Source organism: Ananas comosus, linkage group 23 (assembly GCF_001540865.1).
Source record: "Ananas comosus cultivar F153 linkage group 23, ASM154086v1, whole genome shotgun sequence".
NCBI lineage: Eukaryota > Viridiplantae > Streptophyta > Magnoliopsida > Poales > Bromeliaceae > Ananas > Ananas comosus.
In genome coordinates this window covers 7,284,363-7,309,358 of record NC_033643.1, presented here as the reverse complement: position 1 = coordinate 7,309,358, position 24,996 = coordinate 7,284,363, and the positions used below count along the sequence as shown (strand labels likewise).

Below are 24,996 nucleotides of genomic sequence, written 5' to 3'. Positions count from 1 at the left end.
TGTATTATAATTTTAATTTGAAGGCTCCATTCCATCAACCGAAACATGCCTATTAGTTTTAGTAAGATTTCTAATAGAAAGTGGTTCTGATTGTAATTTTTGTAAACTCGACTAAGTAAATTGTTTTCAACGGCAGACAAAATGAAAAGGAAAATTAAAAAAAAAAACACTTTTATAATTTAGGGACTGAACTGTAAACTGTTTATCTAAAAAGAAAGAGAAAACTACAAGGACTGATTAGCAATAAAGAATCGCATAGGGACTATCGGCGCATTTTACCCGACGCGGCGACGCCCGAGTCCTAACGTAGCGTACCCTTCCCCTCTGCGCTACACGAAAACCCGGATCGCTTGGGACGTGCGCGCGGTAGAGCTGCGCGCTAACGTGCGCCTTCTCCGTCCTCCATGGTTCCCTTCCACGACCTCCGCCGCCTCGCCAGTGGCGTCGCCCTCGTCGCCCTCGAGGCCGCCAAGCGCTCCCGCGCCGTCGAGGCCGCCCGCTCCGGCGACGTCGCCGGAACCCTAACGAGCGCCGTCCTCGCGGCCACCGACCTCGCCGGACTGACGAAAGGGACGATCCGCGAGGTCTCCGCCGCCCCCGCGCCCGCGCCCGCGCCCAGAGACTCCGTCGTCTACTTCTCCGGCGACGCCCCCGGCGCGAAGCCCTCGCCGGCGACCCGGCCGGATCTCGCCGGAGATTCCCCGATCTCTGAGGCTTCGGCTGCTCCGGAGGTGGAAGCGAGCGTTTCCGGATCGGAGGATGCGAAAGACGCTGGGTTTGGCGGCGAACTCGGGCATTCGCGTGGAGTTGATGAGGAAAGAGATCATGTTGCTGAGGACAACGCAAGGGAAAGAAACAATGATGGTGCTAGTGGTCATGGAGGAGAAAGTAGCCGTGTAGGTGTTGTTGCGGCGGAGAAGAAGCGGCGGCGGCTGCGGGAGAGGAGAGTCCCATCAACCCCATTCAGCAGAGCTCTTGGGTTAGTATACTCTTGATTTTTATTTTTCTCTTATTATTATTTTTTAATTATTTTCACATGAAAATGTAGAACTCCAGGGTTTGGATTTGTTTCTATGATTAGCTTTTTGAATAGATCAAAAAACTCATGATATATTCGGATTAGAACTAATTCCTGTTGGTAGCTTAGTTAGAGCAATATGCTCTGTATCGATTTTGTGAATTTTTTGATTTGTTCCCTTACTAATTATTAGTTCTGCAAGATGTCAAGCTCTATGTAAGAAAGATTCATTTAATCAAACAATCTTTGTCGATCACAATTTCCAAAAGTTACGGCTGAACTGAAAACCTACATTGAAATGTCAGTTTCGTATTGAAAAAAGAATCTTCTTAGTCCACCAGTGTTTGTTGAACATGATTTTTTGACTGTTGGAACCTCATCGAAGAACAGCATAGTGACTTCAGTTTGATTTTTTTCTTCATAAATGACCTTTTGCTCTTATCGGCGTGAAGGTTCGCCGGTCTGGGTGCTGGTCTTGCGTGGGGCACAATACAAGAATCTGCAAAGAGGATTATGTATGGAATGCCCAAAACGGATGACAAAAGATCTACCGTTTCTCCCTTCTTATCGGACCAAAATGCAGAGCGTTTGGCTCTTGCATTGTGTAGAATGCGAGGAGCAGCCCTGAAGTTGGGCCAGATGTTGAGCATCCAGGATGAGTCTCTCGTGCCGGCACCGGTACTTGTTAATTTTTATTTTTTATTTTTTTATTTTTTATTTTTACTTGGACCAAGATTTTGGTGCTATGCTTTGTCTATGTAATCATTGCATGAGTCGTTTAAGTTGCTAGTTTAGCTACTGTATGGACTCCTTGCCTATATTTACTTCTTTTAGTGGTCACATTTTTGTGAAATGGAAAAGTATGGCAGAGCCTTGAAAATTACTGCAATTCCATGTCATCGCTCGAACTTTAAAAGTTAGAATAAGTTACATGACGAGTGCGACGCCCCAATAATCCCACATTGGACGGGATTAGGAATATCTCTAGTAACAATAAGCATTTTGGGTGGATGGTTTGGGCGCAATGAGTTATTAGTACTAGTGGGATTGGATCGTTACATTTGGTATCAGAGCATAGTTTTAAGATCATTTTAGGACCAGTTGGTTGCAGCTTTTAGGACTTCGTTGCATGAGAGCATGTGGAAAAGATGTTGGCACTTTTCAGATTCTGAGAATTTTGGATTTATACACCGTTTGAATGGCACGACTAAGGAGGATTAGACTCTCTTGCCTCACGCCCTTGGAATTTCAATGGGAGTCCTCACTCTGTGGATCCCCTATACAATCCACAAGCGAACGTATCTCAGGCGATGAACAAGGGACTCAAGTAAGAGGGATAGAATCTTATTGTGAGATGTTGAGCATTATCAAAAACCAAGAAGGGTCAGAGTGGCACGGCAAAAGCGTGCTAGTTGCTTGAGAACCTCAAATGACACCACGAATCGAAGGAATGAGAGGCAATGTATTTGTGCCAAAAGTAAATAAATAAGATGATTGTTGATTACCTATTTGACATATTTAGAACTCTTAGCTGGAGACACCAATTCTTAGATTGTTTTTGATGGGTTATTGCTTACATTAAAACCCTGGGAACTCTTATGCACAACTTAAGTTGTATTGACTTCGAAAATAGCTACCGGTGGGGTTTCAACTATCCGATGGAGGCTGGGTTGTATTTTAATGCACAACAAGCAATGCAAGGACTATCCTCGGTTTTCTTGTGGACTTCTGTAGGCGAATTTTGTGGATAAAATTCATTCCGACGAGTGAGAGATGTAATGCCCGACCCATTTATTTCGTAATAGTTTAATAATTATTGTTTTGCTATTCTTGAGTTTAATTTGATTATGCACTTTAGAATCGGGACAATATTTTATATGTGAAAACTGATCCCAAACATTTTCAGAATTTAGTATAAATTGATGGCCACGTACCGGTGTGCGGGACGAAATCGGTTTAAGGTTGAGTTTAAATAAGCTGAAATGTGAATTTAGTTCTCAGGATTAATTCGACTCTTGGGGGCGACATTTTATTGTAAAAATCGAATCCAATCAAGAAAGCTGCTATATTTTATGATTAGGGAATCGAGACAAATCCAATGATATATGTTACGTTGTGTTTGGACTCTCAAATAACCCAAATGGAGCTTATTACTACTAGGAATCTATTTGGAAAACTAATGTTTTTTCTATAGGGACTATTTTGTAAAAATGGATGGAATGACGGATTTTGGTGCAAAAGGAGATAAATCTAGTAGATAAACCATATTTTGTGAGATTGGGATTAGCATGGTAATTTGATTAATATTTATCTTCAAGGTAATTTAAGGAATTAAATAGGTGGGAATATGACTATAATAGAAGATAAGATTATATGGGGTTAAACTCTAATTTTGAGGCTATAAATAGATAAATAGGGTTATGCCGGCGAATGTTTGGGTGTTGTCGAGCTCTTTCTCCATTTGCAGCATGCAGATAGGGACAAAATTCTAGATTTGGGTAATCTGGGTAGGGAAGTTAGTCCTTGTTCTTGTTCCTATTCTTTTTCCCCTTTTTTCTTCCTCTTCCTCTCTCCTCTTGTTGTTTGATGGCGAGGCACCGCTTTCTAGCGAGGTCGAGGGAGGAAGGATTGTATGGGTTAGCTGGAGCACCATGGTTGGCCATGGTCGGTTAGGAGGGAAAGAAAAAGAAAAGGAAAGGGAAAGGGGAAAGGGAAAGAGAAAGGAAAAGATAGAAGGAAAAAGTCTGGGGTTAGGCCTACTTTTGAGTCCAAAACCCACTCTAGAATGGCTTTGTATAGGCCTAAAATGGCCTGATTTGAGAGGGATCTAATGGGCCTTTTCTGGACCAAGTAGAGGGGCTAGAAGGTCTTATATGGTTGGTGGGCAAGGATTAAATTGCCTATCGACACGGGCCGTATCCACCGTGCTGTATCATACCAGCAAGATATCGGTACGATAAAGTTCCTGTACCAATGGCACAACTCAAAATCCTTTATTCTTGAAATTAGTAAGTAATTTTCTCAATAAAGTGCAAAAGATTTGATAAAAATACATAATAAATAATTGACATATTTTGTTACTAAAAACAATAAATATTTCATGCCATTACGTGTCAGCACACATATATTTTTTGTGAGCGGCACTAATCGGCATGGCCGGGCATGCATTGTGCCGTACCGTGCCGGCAAGTTTCCGGCACGACCCCGTGCCATGGCCTTAAATCCTTGCTGGTGGGACTCATTTGCTAATATGCAGTATTATTCTAGGGGCTGAACTGTAGTTTGACTATTACTTTTTTGTTATAGTTCGAATTTGAGTTGGCAAGATGTCTACGCTTTTGTCTCAAAAATTCGAACAGGACCATGGTGTTTGTTTTCTCAAATTAGAATCATATTAATTGCCGGATTTCTAGAACAAAACTGTTAAGAAGGAAAATTATTCTAAAGTTTGTAATGATGGAAAATTAATTCCAATTTAGGTGCTAGGACAAGTGAGGGCCAGTAAACAAGCAACTTTATAGTTTTATCAACTTCTAGGAGGCAAGTAGACCCTTATTACTTGGGACTTAGAGATCTTCTTTGCATGATATATTGGAATAATGATTACAAGTTATTTGCTTTTGTTAGTTTCTCTCGTACATGACATGCTAATATATTGGTTTGGCATGATTTCTAAGAATATTACGAATATGTAAATTTTCTTTGAATTTGTGATATCGATCTGGAAATGTGAATCTTGATTATAAACTTGGGGATAATTGTGAAAAACTATGAATGCATGATATTTAATTATTAATTATGTTGCTTCTAGGAGTGGAAGCTGGCCTATGTTGGGCCTTTAAGAACTCTGTAGAGGGTATGCGCAATGAGAATTATTTCTCCATCGGGAGTTGGAACCTTTGCAAAGTGTATGCGCAACTTTGGGTCAGGAGGTTGCTATAGGATGGTCACAGGAGCCTCGAGAATTGGAATTAATTTGCTTTGACAATGAAGCTTTGGGAATGGAAACTAACGTGCAAAAATAATAAAGAGAACGTGAATATGAAATTTATGGATATGCTATGGTTATATGTGGTTATATTTATGGTAATATCCTTTGTTATTTTTGTTTGTTGTAAATCTTGTTGGGCATTTGCTCATAAAGAGTTATTTAATGGTTTTAGGAGGGAAGCATTAGTAGTAGTCGTGGGATTGGATGCAACATTAGTTAAAGGACCTATGTTCTAAATAGCGGCAGCTACGGCTATAATGGTTTGTATGGGCCGCCATAGTAGGACAAAAAGCAAGTTTTTTTTAGATCTCAAAATTTTAAAGATCCGATAGGTTAGTTTAATCCTATAATCCGCAAAATTATAAGAAATTGTCCTAATAGAAGAAATAAAGTATTTAGTGGAAATTGGAGAAATTGTTCAATCATGTTTCTTAGGAGAAACGAATCAGAAAATCATAATTTTATTCTTGCGAAGAAAGGCAATATGGTGACAACACTGGTTTATCAGTGGCCGTTAAGCATTACCGGTGTTACAAAGGATCACTATGCTAAGTAGAAACACTATTTAGAATATAAATGTAGAGAAATTAAGAGTGTTATGCTTTTATATTTGAACTAGTATGTGATTGTTGTTATTTTAAATACAAATGTAGTTAGGAATAAAAGCATTTAACTAACTTATTATAAATCCCGCTATGGGTTCATAGCGATCGTCATTGTGCCTATTATCCGCTATCCGCTTTGATACCTCCCAAACACTATGTACCCACAATCCGCTATTTACAGCATTGAAAGGACCTAGAGAACTTTAACCAATTTGCTATTTAACTATTTGGACAACTTATTTTATTTTGGGACACATTGTTTTAGTTTGGAGAATATTTGTTTACTTCTATTAATAGAAGGTAATTAGTTTTTAGTTCAAAAATTTATCTTTTATGTCATGAAAATTGATAGAGAAATTTTATATTTGGCCTTTCATACTTAAGGAGGATTCTAGGTATGCACTCGATTGTTAGGTTCTAGATTCGAGAAATCATGTTTGATAGCTTTTATGCTAGAGGGCTGTTGTTATATTTGGTATCAAAGCTTTGTTGCTAGCCAAAACCCGAAAGTGTGAGATGAGTTTCACATACTAGGGAATCTTGAGCTATATGTGATTGGGCTTGAGAGTCGTTACATTTGGTATCAGAGACCTATTGGAAGTGTGAGAGCTAAGGGTGTGTTTGGTTCTACGTAAAAGTATGAAAACTTATTTTTGACGAAAAAGACTTCCGCTGAAAACTAATTTTATGATTTGTGATGTTTGGTTAGAAGGAAAGTAAAAGTTGTTTTCTAGTTATTGTTGTTTGGTTTGTATGAAAAGAAAAAGAAAATTTGTTTTCCTTTTTGTAATTTCTTGTTTGGTTGATAGCAAGGTTTAAAGTGCTGCCCCGTGCCGCAGCACGTACCGTGCCACCAACAAGGTGGCACGGTACAGGGGGGTCTCGAACCCCATTTCGTGCCGCGGCACGCAGCGCTGTGCCGCACAAGACAGCGGCACGACGCAACTATTTTTTTTTTTGCTTCTTTTTTTCTTTTTTGTTTTGTTATTTAGGGTATCCAAAGTATTCTGGGTACCCTACGCCTCCCCAAAGACATTGCAAATTGAAAATTTACTTATTAGATAAGTCAAAAAAATTATAATTTAAATTTTTTTGTTTATCAATATATGGACAAAAGATTTGTTAGAGCCCTCCGTTTCCACCACAGATATTTATTTTTTCTTCACAAATTATTTTATCAAAATTTGTCGCACCGTGAAATTTTTGACGAATTAAGGAAACAAAATCGAACTCAATAAACAAATTTTGAGCCACATCAAGCATAAAATTTTATTTTTGCGCTAGAAGATTGAAAATACTGATAAAATTGAAAGCTAAATTAAATCAATTGATACTTAAATTTATTTAATTTATTTGTCATATAATTTATTGCTTAATTTTTTTGATAGATCTACTAATTTTTTAAAAAAATTAATTTAAAAAAATAATTTTTTCAAACACTTTTTAAAATAATTTTTAAAATTAGTTTTTGTATTTTATAAAGGAAAGACTGTAATATGGTCAAAAGAAAAGAAGAAAAAAAGAAATATTTGCATTTAAAAAATTCTAACCTGTAAAAATTTCATTCTGCATCAGGTATAATTGTACTTTATATACAAAAAAGCTTACAAATATGTTAATTGATGAGTATAGTAAACTATACATAGCAAATATTCATAATTATTTGATTAAATATTTCAAAATAAAATTATAAGAGTTAATTGGAACCAAAAAAACTGAAATAAATCCGTGCCAAAGCGTGCTAGTAGGAGGTCGCGTATCCATTGGCACGCAAGCGTACCATGTGTCGGCATGGAAGCGTGCCGATGCCGTACCATGCCAGACAGACAGCGGCACACCCCCGTACCGCGGCAGTTTAAACCTTGGTTGATAGGAAAAAGTGAGATAGAAATACCTCCTACATGTTGGAGGTGAGATTACCCCCTACTAAAAATTGATACATTTGGATGAATAATAACAATTGTAATATGAGTTTAATTAATCGTATCAAAATAATTTTACGTACTTGTTGTTTATGAGATCCCAACATTGCCACAACCATTTATATGGTTTTTTTTTTTTTTTTTTTTTTTTTGTGAAGTTCAGCTGCTCAAATTGTCCGTAAAGCATTTAAAAACAGCATAAAGACATGCATATAATGGACGAGATATATGTAATCTGTCTAATTCTTATACCAAAAGTCATCTGAAAAGTATGAATATAAAGCAATGGAATACAATATTACAAAAAAGGTAGAGATTACAAACATACGAACAAAGTAATCAACATATAATATATTAACAAAATAGAGTGAGAGTCTTCAAAATAAAACGTCAACTATTTAACATCAAAATTTTTGGCCAATTCTAGTGAAACCAGAACCCTAAAGTAAGTAGAAACTGCATAGTAGTACCATCAATACTATGCGCCAACTTACATCCAAAACCATCAAGTTCCATAAGACAAAATACTATACTAACAGTTTTTCATACTTGGCAACCTGACTAAAATTACTTTAGAAATTGGTCTTCAAACTGTTTCAATCATTCAACTTGCATTTCCGGGCTACAAACTAAAAAAGGTTTTCCAGCTATCTCATTTCTCAGGAAGTACTCATATACAGCAATACCTACGTGCTCGGGGATATTACATGACTTTATAGAGCTCCATATCTCCTTTTCATGCATAATCTTGGCATCCTTCATTGAATCTGCTAATTTTCCAATCTTTTCCACTAATAAGAAATTCGTAATCTGAATTTTTTTGTTTCTTGGCTTTTGAGGTTGTAGTTGTGCCAGACATGGTCATCGGTTGATTAGGATTTTGTCGTTTACGTCCTTGAGAAGGGGTTGTTGGTGAAATGTGCTCGCTTTCTTTCGAATATAAATCTTCCAAGCCAAAGTCATCACCATCATCATTGTTCTCTTCTTCATCAAGATTGATATTATTTGGATCATCCAATGCAAATTCTCCGACTGCTTAATCATCTCCGCATATGATTGCTAGCTCGTCATAGTGCTGAATAGGACAATTTAGGTAGCATACATCTTTGGGATGGGCCTACAAGATTATAAAAATAAATAACTTCTTAGTATAAAATATGAATGATATATGAAATTTAAGGTGAAACTGAAAAAAAAAACTTATACCTGAATAAAGTCTTGCTAAGATCCTTCACCCGAACTAATAGTCTTGCTAACTGGATCCCATGAAGCACCACTCAAACTTTTTAATTGAGTGATTCTAGACCTCAGTTAGTTAATTCGCGAATATTCGCGAATTTTTGAAAACCGAATAAAATGGTCCGAATATGTATTTTTTCCAAAAATTTTGAATAATTCGCATTTTTTTGAGATTGAAGCTATTATTCGCGATTCCCGAATTATTCGGGAAAAAAGGGGCTTCTCGTGCTGCCGCACACGCGACACGCACGCGGCACACACGCGTGCTCGGAAAAAAAAAAAAAAGCGTGCTTGGGCAAAAAAACACTCACCAACTCTCCCATCTCTCTGGGATGGATCGACCGAGACCCCCAGGGACCCAGTCACCCAGACACCTCGTCCACCCCCCCCCCAAAAAAAACCTTCGCCTCAAATAAAAAAAAACCTTCGCCTCAAATCTTTTGCCCTAGCCCCTGCCTCAAATTATTAGCCGAATTTTTGATCCTGGATTTTTAATTGGTGAACGTATAATATCCGTATAAATCACGTATCCGAATAATTCATGAATCCGTTTTTTAGCCGTATTTTTCAACGAATTTTAAAATTAGGATACGAATTTTATCCGCATTATACCCGTACCGAATTTTTGCCGAATCCAACTTAACTATGTTCTAGACCACTTTGTCTTGAAGGTGCACAGCCGATTTTCAACTTTAGTCCAATTACAAGAAACTTGGAATTTGGATGACACTGCTCTTGCCGCAGCTACAAAGGTTGGCCTTCTGAATGATTTGTCCGCTTTCATACCAATACTAGCTTGATACACCAAAAATTTTATAAGAAAGTCGGACATCTCATTTGTCCAGAAGTTTTTAGTTTGCTTGCTTTACATTAGCTTCAGAATTTTGCTGAATTGACATTGATTGTGTATTACTATGTTGCTCCATAGTATCTTGTTGTGGCTACATGATTAGACTAGTTAACTAATTAAAATATAAATCAAATTACAATATAAATCATATAACAAAATACGCTGAATCTTAAAATAAAATACATACTAAATTTTAATCGAACATGAAAATCAAAGCACATACTGATTTCTAAAAAAATTCATCACATCAAATTTCAAAACAAGATACATTACATAGCAAATTTCATTGCACATCACGTACTAACGATATGCGGAAAGCAAGGATTTAAGTGCTGTGGCACGGGGTCGTGCCGGAAACTTGTCGGCACGATACGGCACGGTGTGTGCCGATGCGTGCCGGTCAAAAAAATTCTTGTGTGCTGACACATAATAGTATGAAATATTTATTTTTTTTAGCAACAAAATATTCTAACTATTTATTATGTCTTTTTATCATATCTTTTGAACTTTATTGAGGAAATTACTTACTAATTTAAAGAATAGAGGTTTTTGAGTTGTGCCATCGGCACGGGGTCTATATCGTGCAGGTGTCTTGTTGGCACGGTACGGCACGGTGGATACGGCCTGTGCCGACGGGTATTTAAAACCTTGGCGGAAAGGATCCAACCGAAGATAAAATACACAGCAAGAATCAAAACCAAAAAATGTAAGTACAAACTATATTCCATATTTCTATCCAAACCATCATCTTAAATACGAGAGGAATGGGGGATGTACGGCCACCAAGAAGAAGAGGAATGGGGGGTGTACGGCGACTGAGAGAAGGGATGGGGCGAACGTGAGCGGAACGCGGAGAACCCTTAAAAAAAAAAAAAAAGCCGCGCGTGGGCGCCGGCTCGCGCCCGTGCCCGCGCCAGCTCGCGCTCGCCCGCTCCTTGGAAGCATTTAGACGTGCCGTAGCTGCGCTCTCGCAACATGCCAGCGCCCTCGCCCAGCCGCCTCCGCTCGATGCCGCGCTCGCGCACCGGCGCCGCCCCCGGTCCGCATCGCAATATGCCGAGGTCAATCGCCTGGTACCCTCTTCAGTCCCCCGATCAAAACTTCGCGATCCGCGGCGGGCTCTGCTGGAACGGCCGCTCCTGTTGGTGCAGCCGCCCGCCCACCATGCTTGACCGCGGGACCGGATGCCGCCCGCGGTGGGCGCCCGCTCGCCCGGCCCCACGCGAACGCCGCGCTGCAGCTCGCGGCGCCGGTGCCCGCTCGCCCGCCCGGCCCCCTGCTCACGCAGATCGCGGAGGGCTCTGCCGTACCGTTTAGTACCCACGATTCAAGAGTTATATAGATTAAAGTGTATAGCAACTTTCATATCCAAAAATATAGCAATATATAACTCTAAGCTACCTTTTTTCAAAAAAAAAAAAAAAACAATATATAACTTTACCCAAGGTCCATATTAGAGCTATCTATACAAAAGTTGAAAAGTTCAACAATACATATCAAATAGAACCATAATCTCTTTTCCACATTTGATTGGCAAGTTGATCCCTTAAGGCCGCCCACTCCCAATTTTCTTCTCTTTGTTCTCTTGTCGATCTAGCATATGGATTTGAGTTAGTTTGCTGTGTCCTTTCTACAACTCTCACAATTCAATCCCTAGGTGATACACCTATTATGAAATTATGCAAGATACCACACACAAGAACTATAGCAACTAGTGTTGGATATGGAAAATGAGGGTAACATGTTAAAAATTTTAAATCGTTGCTTCACGATTCTAAACGCATGCTGTATGGTTGTTCTTAGTGAGGAGTGTCGTAGGTTGAATAGCTCCTTTGAGTTTGTTGGAGGATTATCTTCACTAAAATCTTTCAAGTGATATCGAGTGCTAAGGTAAGGAGAAATGAAACCTTTTTTCGTGAAATATCCTGCATCAACAAGAAAGTATTTCCCTATGTTTCACGACAACCACTACTTAGTAAATGGACTATTAGGATTAGAATTAATTCAATTATTATTAACCTACCTTCNCTAAGGTAAGGAGAAATGAAACCTTTTTTCGTGAAATATCCTGCATCAACAAGAAAGTATTTCCCTATGTTTCACGACAACCACTACTTAGTAAATGGACTATTAGGATTAGAATTAATTCAATTATTATTAACCTACCTTCCGGAACTGTAAGTCCATTTGGTCTCTCCAACGCATTGCGTAGAATAGTACAATTCTAGCTGATCCGTCCCAACCAGCCAATATATAGGAAAATATTAAATCAAATCTAACTGCGGCCATAATATTTTGACTAGGTCCTTGGTACCGTCCACAAAAACGACCAACAATGCTACTAGGTACTCTACCAAGCACATGTGTACCATCTATTGCCCCTATACAATCCTGCAACATAAGATCGTGCATCTCGATTTACTATTATCAATTTAAATAAAAAAATTATTACTCAACTCTCAATTATAATACAATAGCTTGAAAATGGCCAAAATCTGAAGCCATTTTTTTATTTTGTATGGTATTATCCCGACAGGTGGAGACATAAGCTTATTTTTGCGAGATGCAATAGCATTCAATGTCTTTTTAAAATATCTGCTAACGGTCTCACCAAAATGACTAAAATTATGCTCAATTACTCTATTTTTTTATTATGCCCAATTGTGTGTAAGAACATCATTAATTGCTCCTCAACTGATACATGGATAGAATCACATAGTCGGTGTCTTTCTTCGATCATTTTGCTCAAGTGATAAAAGGATTTTCTATCCATTCTAATCATAGCAATAGAAATTCTATCACTATGGCGTTTTCTATTTAGATAAGTTTGTCCATCCAAATCATTATATGTGGACAATGACTTAGGAATGCTTGATTTTTTTTTTTACAACTTTCGCTATTGCTGCACAAATAAACAAAAAGGCAAATTTTTTTAAATCTTAAGATTGAGGGGGGCATCCTCCATGTGCAAATCCATCTACAACAAGAATTATATTTTATTGGTACTAGACAAATTTTGAAGTTATATATAGCTGATCATGCAAATAAAGTTTACCAAAGTTGAGATAAGTTCGAGGCAGTCTAAAAGACAAGTAGGCTACCGAGATGTAGGCAAATTTTAAGCAGTTTCAAAAGATAAATAGATGAAAATTTTAAACCTCAGAGTCGTATAGATAGAATCGCAAACAATATAGAGTATAAGTTGCACTATTGATAGTTGCAAAAGTTAAAAGAAATAGAATTAGAAAAAAAAAAAACTCAGCATAATAAGAGCCAAAGCATATTATAAATATTTTAAAAAATTAAGATAAAAATGTACAAAACTTATCTCTACTATCATCCATTTGATCTAGCTATCAAAATCTTAAAAATATTTGGTTTTTCTACCTAGCCTTGTAATTTATTTGATTTGAACCAAGTAATAATTTTCAAGTTCAAAATTTAAATGCGTCATATATTTGTACGGGCTTAATTAGCATACTTTTTACAATTCCACAACTATAAATTTATATTAAATTTTATACTGAAAGAGCCATCAAATGACATAATCAAACAAATTGAAAGGTTAGGTAGTAAAATTAAATTTTTAAAAAGTTGGACCATCAAATTAAAATGGTCTATAATTCAACTAAGTTCTATATATTTTAACTCAAAAGAAATAGGAATTACGAAATGTCATTTTTTAATAGTCATTGATAGCAAGTTAAGACACATATTGCAACTATACATTCTAATCGAAGTGTTATATAGGAATGACATGAAGATACTGCTAGTTGGGAAAAAAAGGAATATATGAAATGCATAGTATATATTCAAATCATCTATGTGGAATTCATACAAGAAATGAAATAAAAATGTATGGCAGAAAATGAAATACTGAGTAAGGGGCAGACTTTGATTGCACAAACTCATCAATAGTTCTAAAGTTTATTATATTCTGTAAATGGGATTTCTCTTTATCTCTACTAATTGCACAAAAATCTTCTAGAAGGAAGAGAATGGCAGCTAAAGTCTTTGTTTTAGAAACCTTGACCTAAGCAAAATCAATATCTTAGAGACTTGGGTTAAATATCTTTGATCATTCTCACTCTTGGGTCAAAATAGAATTAATGTAAATTTAAAGTCGTAAATGCTACCTATAGATCAAATAGAAGAAGTATTTATGGGCAAAGAGAGAAAGGGATAGACCTTTGAAGCTATTGGAGTTGGTGAAAGGAGGAGAAGAAACAAAAAAGTACCTTGTTCCTAAATTGAAGAAGAGGAAGTTGTAGGTGTGTTTGAGGGTTTGAGGGAGGCGAGTAGTGAGAGAGAAGTATTTTACAAGGTGGTGACTTTAGCGTGGGAAAGGGAAAAGATATATTCGTTTCCGCGTGTCGCTTTCTCCACTTTTCGTTTTCCGCCTCTGCCAGGCGGAAAACGAAAGAGCATATTTTTTGTAAAATATGTAAAAGTAGTTTTCCTTGAAAAAAATTTTATGCTGAACCAAACGACTGGAAAATTGTTTTTCAGTTGAAAAACTATTTTCTGCCTATTTTTACATGGAACCAGACGCACTATAAGTTATATGCGAGATAAAGTACTACATCACTAGTTTGTGGGGAGCCACTTCTTGAATCCACTGGAGGCTTTTCTAGAATCTCACATCACCTGATGATTTTGGACTATATGTTATTAGGCTTGGGCCTGATGAGGAAGTCAGGGCCTAAATTGGGGGAGGATTTGGCACTTAAATAGTTTCACATAGGATGGAAAATGAATTATAGTTGGGAATATAAGACCAAACTCTCTAGTGACCATAACTGAGCTTAAGTATTTTGGGCTAGTGGTTTGGACCTAATCGGTTATTAGTGCTAGTGGGTTGGATCATTGCAAACATCCTATCAATTTCAATTATCCACCTTGATGAAGAATTGGTGTGATCATTAGTGCAGGTCCACTATAGCTTTTGTTGGAGCAATATTGTCTAAAACTAACCTATCCTTTTCTTTACTTGAAAGTTATTTCTCTTTGCTAATAGCATAAAAGAATGGTTTGGAATTAGTTTATGTTGTACATATCTGGTATTATTGGGCTTGAGTTAGGGTGCAGGGAAACTAGGTTTTTTGGCCTTTTTCATTACAGTTTAGTTTTGGATGATATCTTATCTGCAACAAAATATTACTTCTTCATTTGAATGCTATATGCTCTTAGAGAGAGTGTTGCAAGTCATTTTACTTTCATGTGCTTCATGTTTGTAATGACAATTAATAGAAATCAGGACTGGATTCTACAGGACTGGACGGTTGATTGAAATAGAAAGGTTGCTTATGTAGTTCTTTTAGCTTTTAAAATTCCGGTGCAGTTTGCACTTGCTCTGTTGTTTTGGGAGGTCTATCAATTTTTCCCTTGGTGTTATAAGCAGTTATTTTGTTACTAAAGATGATTCTGTTACATAGGGCTATATAATTTCCTAGAACATTTCTTGCATTCAGCTGTATCCGAATGTGTAAGTTCTATAACTTGTAACACTTATAACATCTTTTCTATTTTTCCTCTCGTGCAGGTATTAGCAGCTCTAGATATAGTTCGTCAAGGTGCTGATGTAATGCCAAGGAGCCAGCTTAATGCTGTGCTAGATGCTGAACTAGGCCCTGGCTGGACATCTAAGTTGAGAAGCTTCGATTATGAGCCTCTAGCGGCAGCAAGCATTGGACAGGTCAAAAATAAGTCGCAAGTTATCAAAATTCACGACCAGCATTTCATTTTCTTAGGCTTTAATATCATCGAACTTTGAGGAAACCTCAATAAATAACTGGATATGGAACTTCTTTGCTCTCTGGAAAATGAAGACCATGTAATCATTATTTTAGCATTTTCTAACTCGCGATTACCCTTTTCTATTGTAATTATTAATTATAATAGCTAAGCAATTAGCTTTAGCACAAATATTGATTATAGTATGCTGCTATATTTTATGTGCTGTTTAACTGCTCTTCATGAATCATTATTTTAATTGTTTGTTGCATCTTGTCCAGTGTTCCATTACCTTGTCCTTTGCTGACATTGCACAGTTTTTCTGAGCCAAAAAGAAAAGACAAATCATTATAGAGTTGGTCAAGTTAAATCTTCAGTAAATCAGTTTCCCTTGAGTTTTTTTTTTCTTTTTCTCTTTTCAGAGTCGATAAAAGAGGTCGGCCCAATACAAGAAGAGCCTTCCAATGCATGGTTTGGGAAGAAAATAGATCTATTTAGCTTTACCACCGATATTAAAGAAACTTATTCCGTGGCTCAAACCTATGCCACTGTCCTGTATAGAGCGAGCACTAAGCATCATCTTATATCAAGTCATACTTTTTGTACTAATGGATTTTGTACATAGGGACTCTGACCTTGGTTTAATCTATATTTACATCGAATATTAAAGGTTGTCCTATTCTGATCAGGTCCACCATGCTGTCATGAAGGATGGTTTGGAAGTTGCAATGAAAATTCAGTACCCTGGTGTTGCCGACAGCATAGAAAGTGATATTGAGAATGTGAAGCTACTGCTGAACTACACGAATCTGATTCCAAAAGGTCTTTTCCTGGATAGAGCTATTAAGGTTATTACTCCTCCACTCAGTAGAGCTGTTTTGTTGATTTTCTATGAATAATTTCACATATTTCTTTCACTGGTCTTTCTGTACAGTTCCTTAATAGAATGTGAACGGATAAAGTGCGCGCATGCTTTAATGAGTTGTCATATTCATGTGAATCATTTGCAGGTGGCAAAAGAGGAGCTGTCCAGGGAATGTGATTATTTGCTGGAAGCTAGAAATCAAAAACGGTTCAGAGAGCTGCTATCTGATAGTGAAGGCTTTTATGTTCCTTTGGTCATTGATGAAATGTCTAGCAGAAAAGTGTTAACAACAGAGCTTGTTTCAGGTAGTTATCTTACACTATAATCTCCTGTCATTACAGTTTGTTTTCTTTAACTTAAATAGAGCAATGAGGGTTACCTTATGGATGCATAATATTCAGATATAGGAGCAAATTCCATCTATCAATGTGCATGATACATTTTCCTTTGTTTCATGCTTGATTTCTTCTATGGGCTTGCTTAATTACATGGTTAAATCTCTACATATGCCTCTTTTTTATTTTGTATTTCTTAGGGTGCGTTAGGTTCGCGTTATGTAGCATTACAAATTATTTCGACGTAACCAGGTATCTGAGATTTCTGAATTATATTACTACTGATACCGCATTACCGCATTTAGTTTAATACAGTGATGTGATGTTGGATTATAGTGTATATAGCATTACTATGTTTGGTTTATTTTATAAAATTTAGTAATCCATACAGTAAAGTGAGTCTTTCCAAAATTGCCGTTTTGGTCATATTTAATGTTATTTTTGACTAAACTATAACTAAATATAATTTGTACTTGAATTAATTCTATTAATAAGCAATAAAAAAAAAAGAACACCCATGAAAAAGAAAATTATAAAGCCAAAAATTAATTTCAATCCATAAAAGAATAAATAAAAAAAGACCATATTACATAATCATACAATCATACAAGAACAAATAAATTTTAATTTAGAAACTCATTTATAAACAAAATCATTAACCAAACATCACATAAAGGTGCATTAAGAACATAATATCAAATATATATTTTTCTTGTCTAATATCAAACAGTACTATTGCTAAATTTCAAAGTAAATAAAGCACTATATAGAATAAATATCTCATAGAATCGAAACTTCCACACATAATACCGTCCAAAAGTGGAAGTTTAAACACCTACATTATAAAGTCTAAAATTTCTTGCACTAAAAAAAGACAAAAAAGTCTAAACCCATCTAGTCCATAGTCAAATAACACAATTTCTTCAATCACGCCCAGTAAGATATGAGAAATATATTGCTTTATGTAAAGATCAGGCATCGAATAAAATGTCCATAGTTTTGTAGAATCACCCGTTGGGATTTCAGTGGCATCCATTATTTGCCCGTCCTCAAGTCCCTCGATCTTTAGTGTCTCTTTGAACAACTGCAGAATCTGCTGCTGATGCTAATACTGTAAGGAACATCAAAGAGGACGAGTTAATGACACATGCATCTACCCAAGACCCTGATGCCGAGATGTTTTTTATGGAATAAAGTAGTGGTCGAGCAAACACTTCGAATTGTGGCACATCAGAAGAGGATTCGATCAATGAACAATTCCGTGCAACCTTGCGTTCACTTGAAACTTCATTTAACGATGCCAATGAGCACTTAGGTCTGCTTGCTAATTGCTTTCAATTCATGGCAAACTATAAGAACAAGAAGTTCTTCGAAGAGATACTAAGGCTATGTTTGGATAGGGGATTAGGTTGGGCATTAGGCCTTATCCCCCAGCTAATCCCCAAACAAAAGAAATGGGGGTGGGATTGTTCCCACCCCCAAATGGGTTATCAAGGATAACCCATTTGGGTGTGGGAACTACTGTGGTAACCCCAGGTGGAGGCACTGTTCACCCGTGAATCATATTTCCCCCAGCTACCCCTGGCTCTTCTCGGCTTCGTCTTCATTTGCTCCCTCTCTCTCTCTTTCTCACCGAGCACCACCTCTTGCTACCTCTCTCCTCCTCACCGAGCACCATTTCTCTCCCATCTGCAACTCCCTCTCTCCTTCTCCGTTGAGTCCGCTCCCGCCCTTCACCTCCGGCCGACGGAAGCCCTAGTTTCACTCAGTGTGGTTTGCGAAGCCCTGTTGTAGTAAAACTTCATGTAATCTTCGTGTGTAATTTATTTATGTCATGTGTCTAAATATCATTATGTTCTCTACAACGGGAAATATTGTTGCTGTGCCATGTTACAATTTCAAAATCTCGTCATTTGCACCTACCTCTAACTGCTACATAACGAAAATATCGTCTGCATTTTTTAAAAATGTTATAGTACATTTTCATTTTTAATTATTTTATTGCTAATTAAATAATCGCTTCATTTTACGCCAAATTTTTCTGAAAAATAATAACTTACAAATCGGGATTTTCTAGCTACTTTTCTCATATAGGAGTAATTTGGGCATTTACAATTTTCATCAACCCACTATCCTCTTATCCCCAAATACCATCCAAACACTTTTTTCCTTATCCCTCCTTATACCTACACTTGTACCTATTTTCATCTAAACACAAATTTACTCTTATCCCTTCTTATACCTACACTTGTACCTATCCTTGGAATAGCTAGTTCTTGCTTATCCCCGAACCAAACGGAACCTAAAGGTCAAGGGACTTGAGGACGGGCAAATTATGGATGCCACTGAAATCCTAACAGATGATTCTACAAAACTACGTACATTTTACTCGATGTCCGATCGTTATAGAAAGCAATATATTTTTTGTATCTTACATGGGCGTGCTTGAAGAAATTGCATTATTTGACTATGGACTAGTTAGGTTTAGACTTTTTTAGCTTGTTTTTTTTTAGTGCTAGAACTTTTAGACTTTATAATGTAGGTGTTTAAACTTCCACTTTTGGATGGTATTATGATGTGTGGAAGCTCCAATTCTATGAGATATTTATTCTACATGGTGCTTTCTTAACTTTGAAACTTGGTAATAGTACTGATTGATATTAGAAAAGAAAAATATATATTTGATATTATGCTGTTAATGAGCCCTTATGTGAAGTTTGGTTAATGATATTGTTTATGAATGAGTTTCTAAATTAAAATTTATTTGTTCTTATATGATCGTATGATTATGTAATATGGACTTTTTTATTTATTCTTTTATGGGTTGAAATTATATTTTGGCTTTATAATTTTTTTTCCACATGTGTTCTTTTTATTTTTATTGCTTATCAATAGAATTAATTCAACTGCAAATTATATTTAGTTATAGTTTAGTAAAAAATAATATTAAATATGACCTCAAGGGCAATTTTGGAAAAGACTACACTTTACTGTCATAATTACTAAATTTTATAAAATAAACCAAACATAATAATGCTATATACACTGAATCCAGTATTACATTAGTGCATTGAACCAAACGCGATAATGCAGTATCAGTAGTAATCTGATTCAAAAATCTCAGATACCTGATTATGTCGAATTAATCTATAATGCTACATAATGCGAGCCGAATGCACACTTAGGGGTTTCTAGTTCGCCATATTGTCTTCATAATTCATGGGTAGTTTATCGGATTAAATTAAGTTACTCACTATTTTGTTTAAAGAATATTAAATTAAGTTACTCACTATTTTGTTTAAAGAATATTAAATTAAGTTACTCACTATTTTGTTTAAAGAATATTAAATTAAGTTACTATATTGTTTGAAGAATAGTGATTTGAGTTCAGTCTTTAATTCAGGTACTTATGTCTTTTTCTGAACCATGAGACATTAAGCAATTTGGTCATGTGCTATATTTCGTCTAAGTAGTTTTACAAATACGTAAGAACAAACAGAAATAAATATTTGAGAAGCTAAGTTTTTTCCTGAAAGCAGGGAGTTGATAGTCTATATTGTTAGTTGATTTATGTGGAGAAGTATGATCTTGAACTTATTTCTCTCAAGGAGCTTGAAGATCTGAAAATGTTAGGTTGGCTCCATGTTTTTACAATCAGTTTTATATTCTGATGTTTTGCATCATGGATAAGTAAAAAGTCTTGGCAAGCAGTTTCTATTGTATCATATTATTCTGCTTTCTATTATGAACAGGAATTCCTATTGATAAGGTGGCACTACTTGATCAGGAAACACGCAATTTTGTCGGGAGAAAATTGCTGGAGTTGACTTTGAAGGAGCTTTTTGTGTTCCGATTCATGCAGGCACGTTCTGAGCTTTCATTCTATCACCTGACTGTCAAACTAAAAGTCTTTTAAACATATACATGGTTTCTGTGGAACCTTTTCTTTTCATACCAGAACTGATGGCATTGATTATAAATCCAACTAATGCTGAAACTTTGTTTTTTGTGCTTGGGCCTTGGATCATGTTCTTTCACTTAAAAATACATCTTCAAACATTTCATGGGTAACCCAATATAGTGTTTTCATTTTTCCTTTTTTACTGTTTTAGAAGTGTTTCACTGTGAACTTTAAATCCTTTGGAAAAGATTAACGATCAGAAATTTCCGTTAGACCATTCGAACTGATTTGAGACTTGGTATTGATCTACATAACAGTAACTCTGAAGTAACTAAACAAAATCGTACAGCTTCAAAGGTGTCATATCCATGCCTCAGAGCCTTCTCAAAGATGTGCCTGTAAAGCACTATAGTATTAAACATTTCACTGGGGCTTCTAGTTGTGAAATCCAAATAGATCATTAGAACTGAGCTGGAATGCTTCTAATAGCATGAAGTCATTGGTGCTTGTGGATTTTTGGCCCTTAGATTAAGGGATTGTGGGGCTACGATAGTAGGGGACTACTTGGGCTTAGTGATGGTTGGTGGAATAGCATGATCTAAGAGGTATAAATGGTCAGAATGGTAAATCTAATGATGGAAAAGTTGGAAGCACCAAGTGCTTGGTACTATTAGAAGCGCCCTTGCTGAACTCAAACAGATCATTAAAATGTTCATTTTTCTCTACAAAATGGGAATTTTGATACTTTTAGAGCAGAAATCTTAGTAAAACTTGTGGTGGCCAACCCCTGTATTCACAATGTTGGTCAGCTACACTGGTCATTGTGGTGGCTAATCAGTTGTGCCTGAAAATGTTCATTGTTGCTCTTTTCAGAGTACTAATCCAATTCTCGACTGAGTTACCTAGAATTTGGTTTTCAAAACAAACACATATTTCCAGCAGGACAACAAAAAAAATATCATTTAAACTGTGCACACGATATGGAATATTTGTCTTCTGATTCATTGGCATCAAATTCGCTGGATTTTGGTTCTTGAAGGTTTTTTTCTTATTCTCAAACCAAACACAATGTAGGGGCATTGCTATGGGCATTAGAATTTATTCTATTGTGTAGCTCAGCAGAGTAGTTGTGCAATTCACAGGAATGTAGGGGGATAAATACTCATATGATGTTTGATCAATTGGTACATTTGATGTTATGAACTATCATTAAGGTACTGATCTTCAATTTAGATTGCAGTGCTGTGGCAAATGTATCATCAAATCTGTAATCAAACAGTCAGGAGAATATGCTGTGTCATGTCCTTAATTTTCAGCTACTTCCACACCTTACTTATTTAGACCAAACCAGCCGTACTAGTTTTTCTTTTTTTTTCCACAGATTTTTCTTATCAAAGAATAGTACTCTATATTTTACAGATGTCATTCCTTCTGATAGGGTCTTTGGCTTGTGTGCAGACAGATCCCAATTGGAGCAACTTCCTTTATGACGAGGCTTCAAAGATTATCAATCTGATTGACTTTGGTGCAGCTTGTGATTTCCCAAGGAGTTTTGTTGACGACTATTTGCGAATGGTATTTAGTTGGTTGATCATTCTTTTGTTTTCTCTTCCCATAGAACATATTTCTTGCTGGACTTGTTATATTTTTCCCTCAAAAAGCACCGTAGATGGCCAAGAAGCATACACATGCTATTTCTAGTTGTGTTTTCTTTAGATCTTATATCGTTTGTTGACTCGAAAACATGTCAAATTCATCTTACTGTTGTTACCATGTAGTCCCTTGATCTACGCCATATTCGCATCCTTGTTTGTTGCTTTAGAAAAGCTTAAGTTTCGTTTAGTTTAGATTGCTGACGACCTAGTTGCCACAGCATGGCGGTTCTTGATTTTGTAGAATGCAACTTTTAAGATGATTTTGTTTTCTTATTTTCTTGGTTCTGGGCAATATATATGATACCCATGCTCCAAAGAATGGACTAAGATGAACCTATATTTGTTCATTCTCTATGAACTCTTCTCATTTATTCTTTTTGACAGATACCATGATAGTCTCATTATGGTTACATAATTTGGTGTAAATCAATACCTGTTATTTTCTGCTAAATGATCGTAAAACTTTTATCCTTTTTTAGCGCACTAAAAGAGTAGATATATTTCCCATGGATCAGGTAGTTGCATGTGCAAACAGTGACAGAGATGGTATAATCGAGATGTCCCGCAGGCTCGGCTTTATAACAGGGCAGGAATCGGAAGTAATGTTGGACGCTCACGTCCAAGCGGCCATTATTGTTGGCCTGCCCTTCTCCAAACCGGGTGGCTACGACTTCTGTGCGAACAACATCACGCCAAGCATCTCCAATCTTGGGGCGACGATGCTGAAGCATAGGCTGACCCCGCCACCCGACGAGGCCTACAGCCTCCACCGAAAGCTCTCTGGTGCGTTTTTGGCTTGCATCAAGCTCAGGGCCGTCGTGCCCTGTAGAGAGCTTTTGCTACATGTTCATAGGGAGTACAAATTCAGCGGCGATCAGACGGAGGTTTTGTCCACTGCAGCGTCATGATTAGGAATCCGCAATATTTATCTGCATTTGTTGTACAATAGTTTGTTTAATAATGTGCGGCCCAAAATAGGTCATTCTTGAGAGGGCTTTTTGCAAAATTAGGCACTTTTTTGTTTTTTTAAACCTTATATAGGAAGTGTTATTCTTTTTGCGGCGATGAAAAACGAAGAGGTCATATAAGAAAAACAGCAAGCTGCTATTGTTTGTTTCAGGCAGCTGGTTGGAAAAGCATCTCTACAGTTATTTTCCTTCTGATTCCAGATCTGCTGTGTTTTTTATTGTTGATTATGAGATGGCAGAATTTCAACATATAGAGGACTGCAGAGTTTTGAATTCTCAGCTGTCTCAACATACTGTGGAAATATTAGATTATCACTGAGTTAGGAGGTATTGTTTATTTTTATGCTCGTTGAGAATCATTAGGAGTCTATTATTATAAAGGGTAAACTTCAAATACCGTTCCTGTGGTTTCGCAATTTTTCTCCCACTTTAGTAACATGTGATTTAAAGTGTATCAAAGTTAGTACAATGTAGTTTTATTTTTCTCTTTTCGTTGGCTCCTCTGTTAATATTTCGTTAAATTATATACAAAAAAAACTTAAGATACTCTATCTATGTTTATGGAATATTTACTTTAGTATTTTTTTAATTTTAACTTTATTTCTGATTTAACTAAAAAAATTTGTGGAATGTAAAAAGAGAAAAATGAAACCACATTGTACTAAATTGATACATTTTAAACCATAGGGTATTAAAGTGAGAACGTGTGAAACCATAGGGGTGGTATTTGAAGTTTTTTCTATTATAAATAAGAATACATACACTAGCTCTTAAATAACTTTTTCAACTCAGGTGACTTGACGAGTTAGTAGCAAATGTGTAATTCCAAATATAGAATATATAATATTTCTAGAATATTATAAATTTTGAACTAAACGCCCTCTAATCAGTACATTATAAATTTCAAAACCACGGATAAAAATAGGTCTAAGTTATCCTTAGTACGGTTCAATTTTATCACCATACAACTGAATTGGATTGTCGAAAAGGTCTCGGAGGATTTTTTTCGAAAATAACCCTCTGAAATTTTGTAATTGGCAAAATAACCCTCTGAAAATTTTATTTGGAAAACTAACCCTTCTTTCGCCACGGCGGCGCCAGGTCGGATTTTTCTCGTAAAGACGGTGAATCGTTCACCGTTTATCTGAATTTCTCATGAAGACGGTAGATGGTTCACCGTCTTCATGAGACGGTGAACTATTCACCGTCTTTAGAGCGAATCCATCCCCGTCTTTAGAGCGAATACAACACCTTTGGAACTGCTGTGCCCTCAACTTCGGCCCGAACTTTGGCCAAGGTGATAAAACACAGATAAGACGGTGAACTGTTTACCGTCTTATTTGTCCTGCACTAAAGACGGTGAACTATTCACCGTCTTTATCCAGGGCCAAGGTAAGACGGTGTATCGTTCACTGGAGAAACGGTGAATCGTTCACCGTCTCCAATGTTCTTTATGAAGACGGTGAACAATTCACCGTCTTACCTTGGTATACCCGAACCCCCGACACCTCTCCCTCACTCTTCGCTCTCTTTCTCTCTTAACTCTCTGTCTCTCTCTCCCTCCGCACCCCGCCAGTCGCCGCCGCCCAAGCCGCCGTCGCCGCCGCCTAAACCCGAAGCCCCGACACCTCTCCCTCACTCTTCGCTCTCTTTCTCTCTGAACTCTCTGTCTCTCTCTCCCTCCGCACCCCGCCAGTCGCCGCCGTCGCCGCCGCCCAAGCCGACGTCGCCGCCGGTCGCTGTCGAGCCACCGAGCCTTCCCCCGTGCCACAGCAACCCACATTGCAAGTAATATTCTATCTTAGCAATTTTCTAGATTTAAACCTAGTTTAACCTAGTTTAACCTAGTTTAAGTAGTATAAACCCTAAACCCTAAACCCTATAATCCCTAAACTAGTTTAGCTAGTATAAACC

At 37.0% G+C, this 24,996-nt stretch overlaps 1 protein-coding gene across 2 annotated transcripts; it reads left to right on the top strand.

Annotated features, from left to right (window-relative positions):
• On the top strand, window positions 286-23,358 carry LOC109728249 (protein ABC transporter 1, mitochondrial). 2 transcript variants are annotated; one of them, XM_020258616.1, is made up of 8 exons: window positions 286-979; window positions 1,471-1,696; window positions 15,168-15,320; window positions 16,048-16,206; window positions 16,369-16,528; window positions 20,346-20,420; window positions 21,922-22,034; window positions 22,630-23,358. In XM_020258616.1, exons 1-8 carry the CDS (start codon window positions 405-407, stop codon window positions 23,020-23,022), a joined length of 1,854 nt encoding a protein of 617 aa, XP_020114205.1. In that variant the 5' UTR covers window positions 286-404; the 3' UTR covers window positions 23,023-23,358. The 2 variants fall into 2 exon arrangements, with proteins under 2 accessions (XP_020114205.1, XP_020114204.1); XM_020258615.1 differs by having other exon boundaries at window positions 292-979; window positions 20,311-20,420; window positions 21,918-22,034.

Coding starts and splice junctions, on each gene's coding strand:
- LOC109728249 (XM_020258615.1), top strand. CDS start 405: ATGGTTCCCTTCCACGACCTCCGCCGCCTCGCCAGTGGCGTCGCCCTC. Junction 16,529..20,310: donor AACAACAGAGCTTGTTTCAG/GTAGTTATCTTA, acceptor TATTATGAACAG/GAATTCCTATTGATAAGGTG. Junction 20,421..21,917: donor TTGTGTTCCGATTCATGCAG/GCACGTTCTGAG, acceptor GCTTGTGTGCAG/ACAGATCCCAATTGGAGCAA.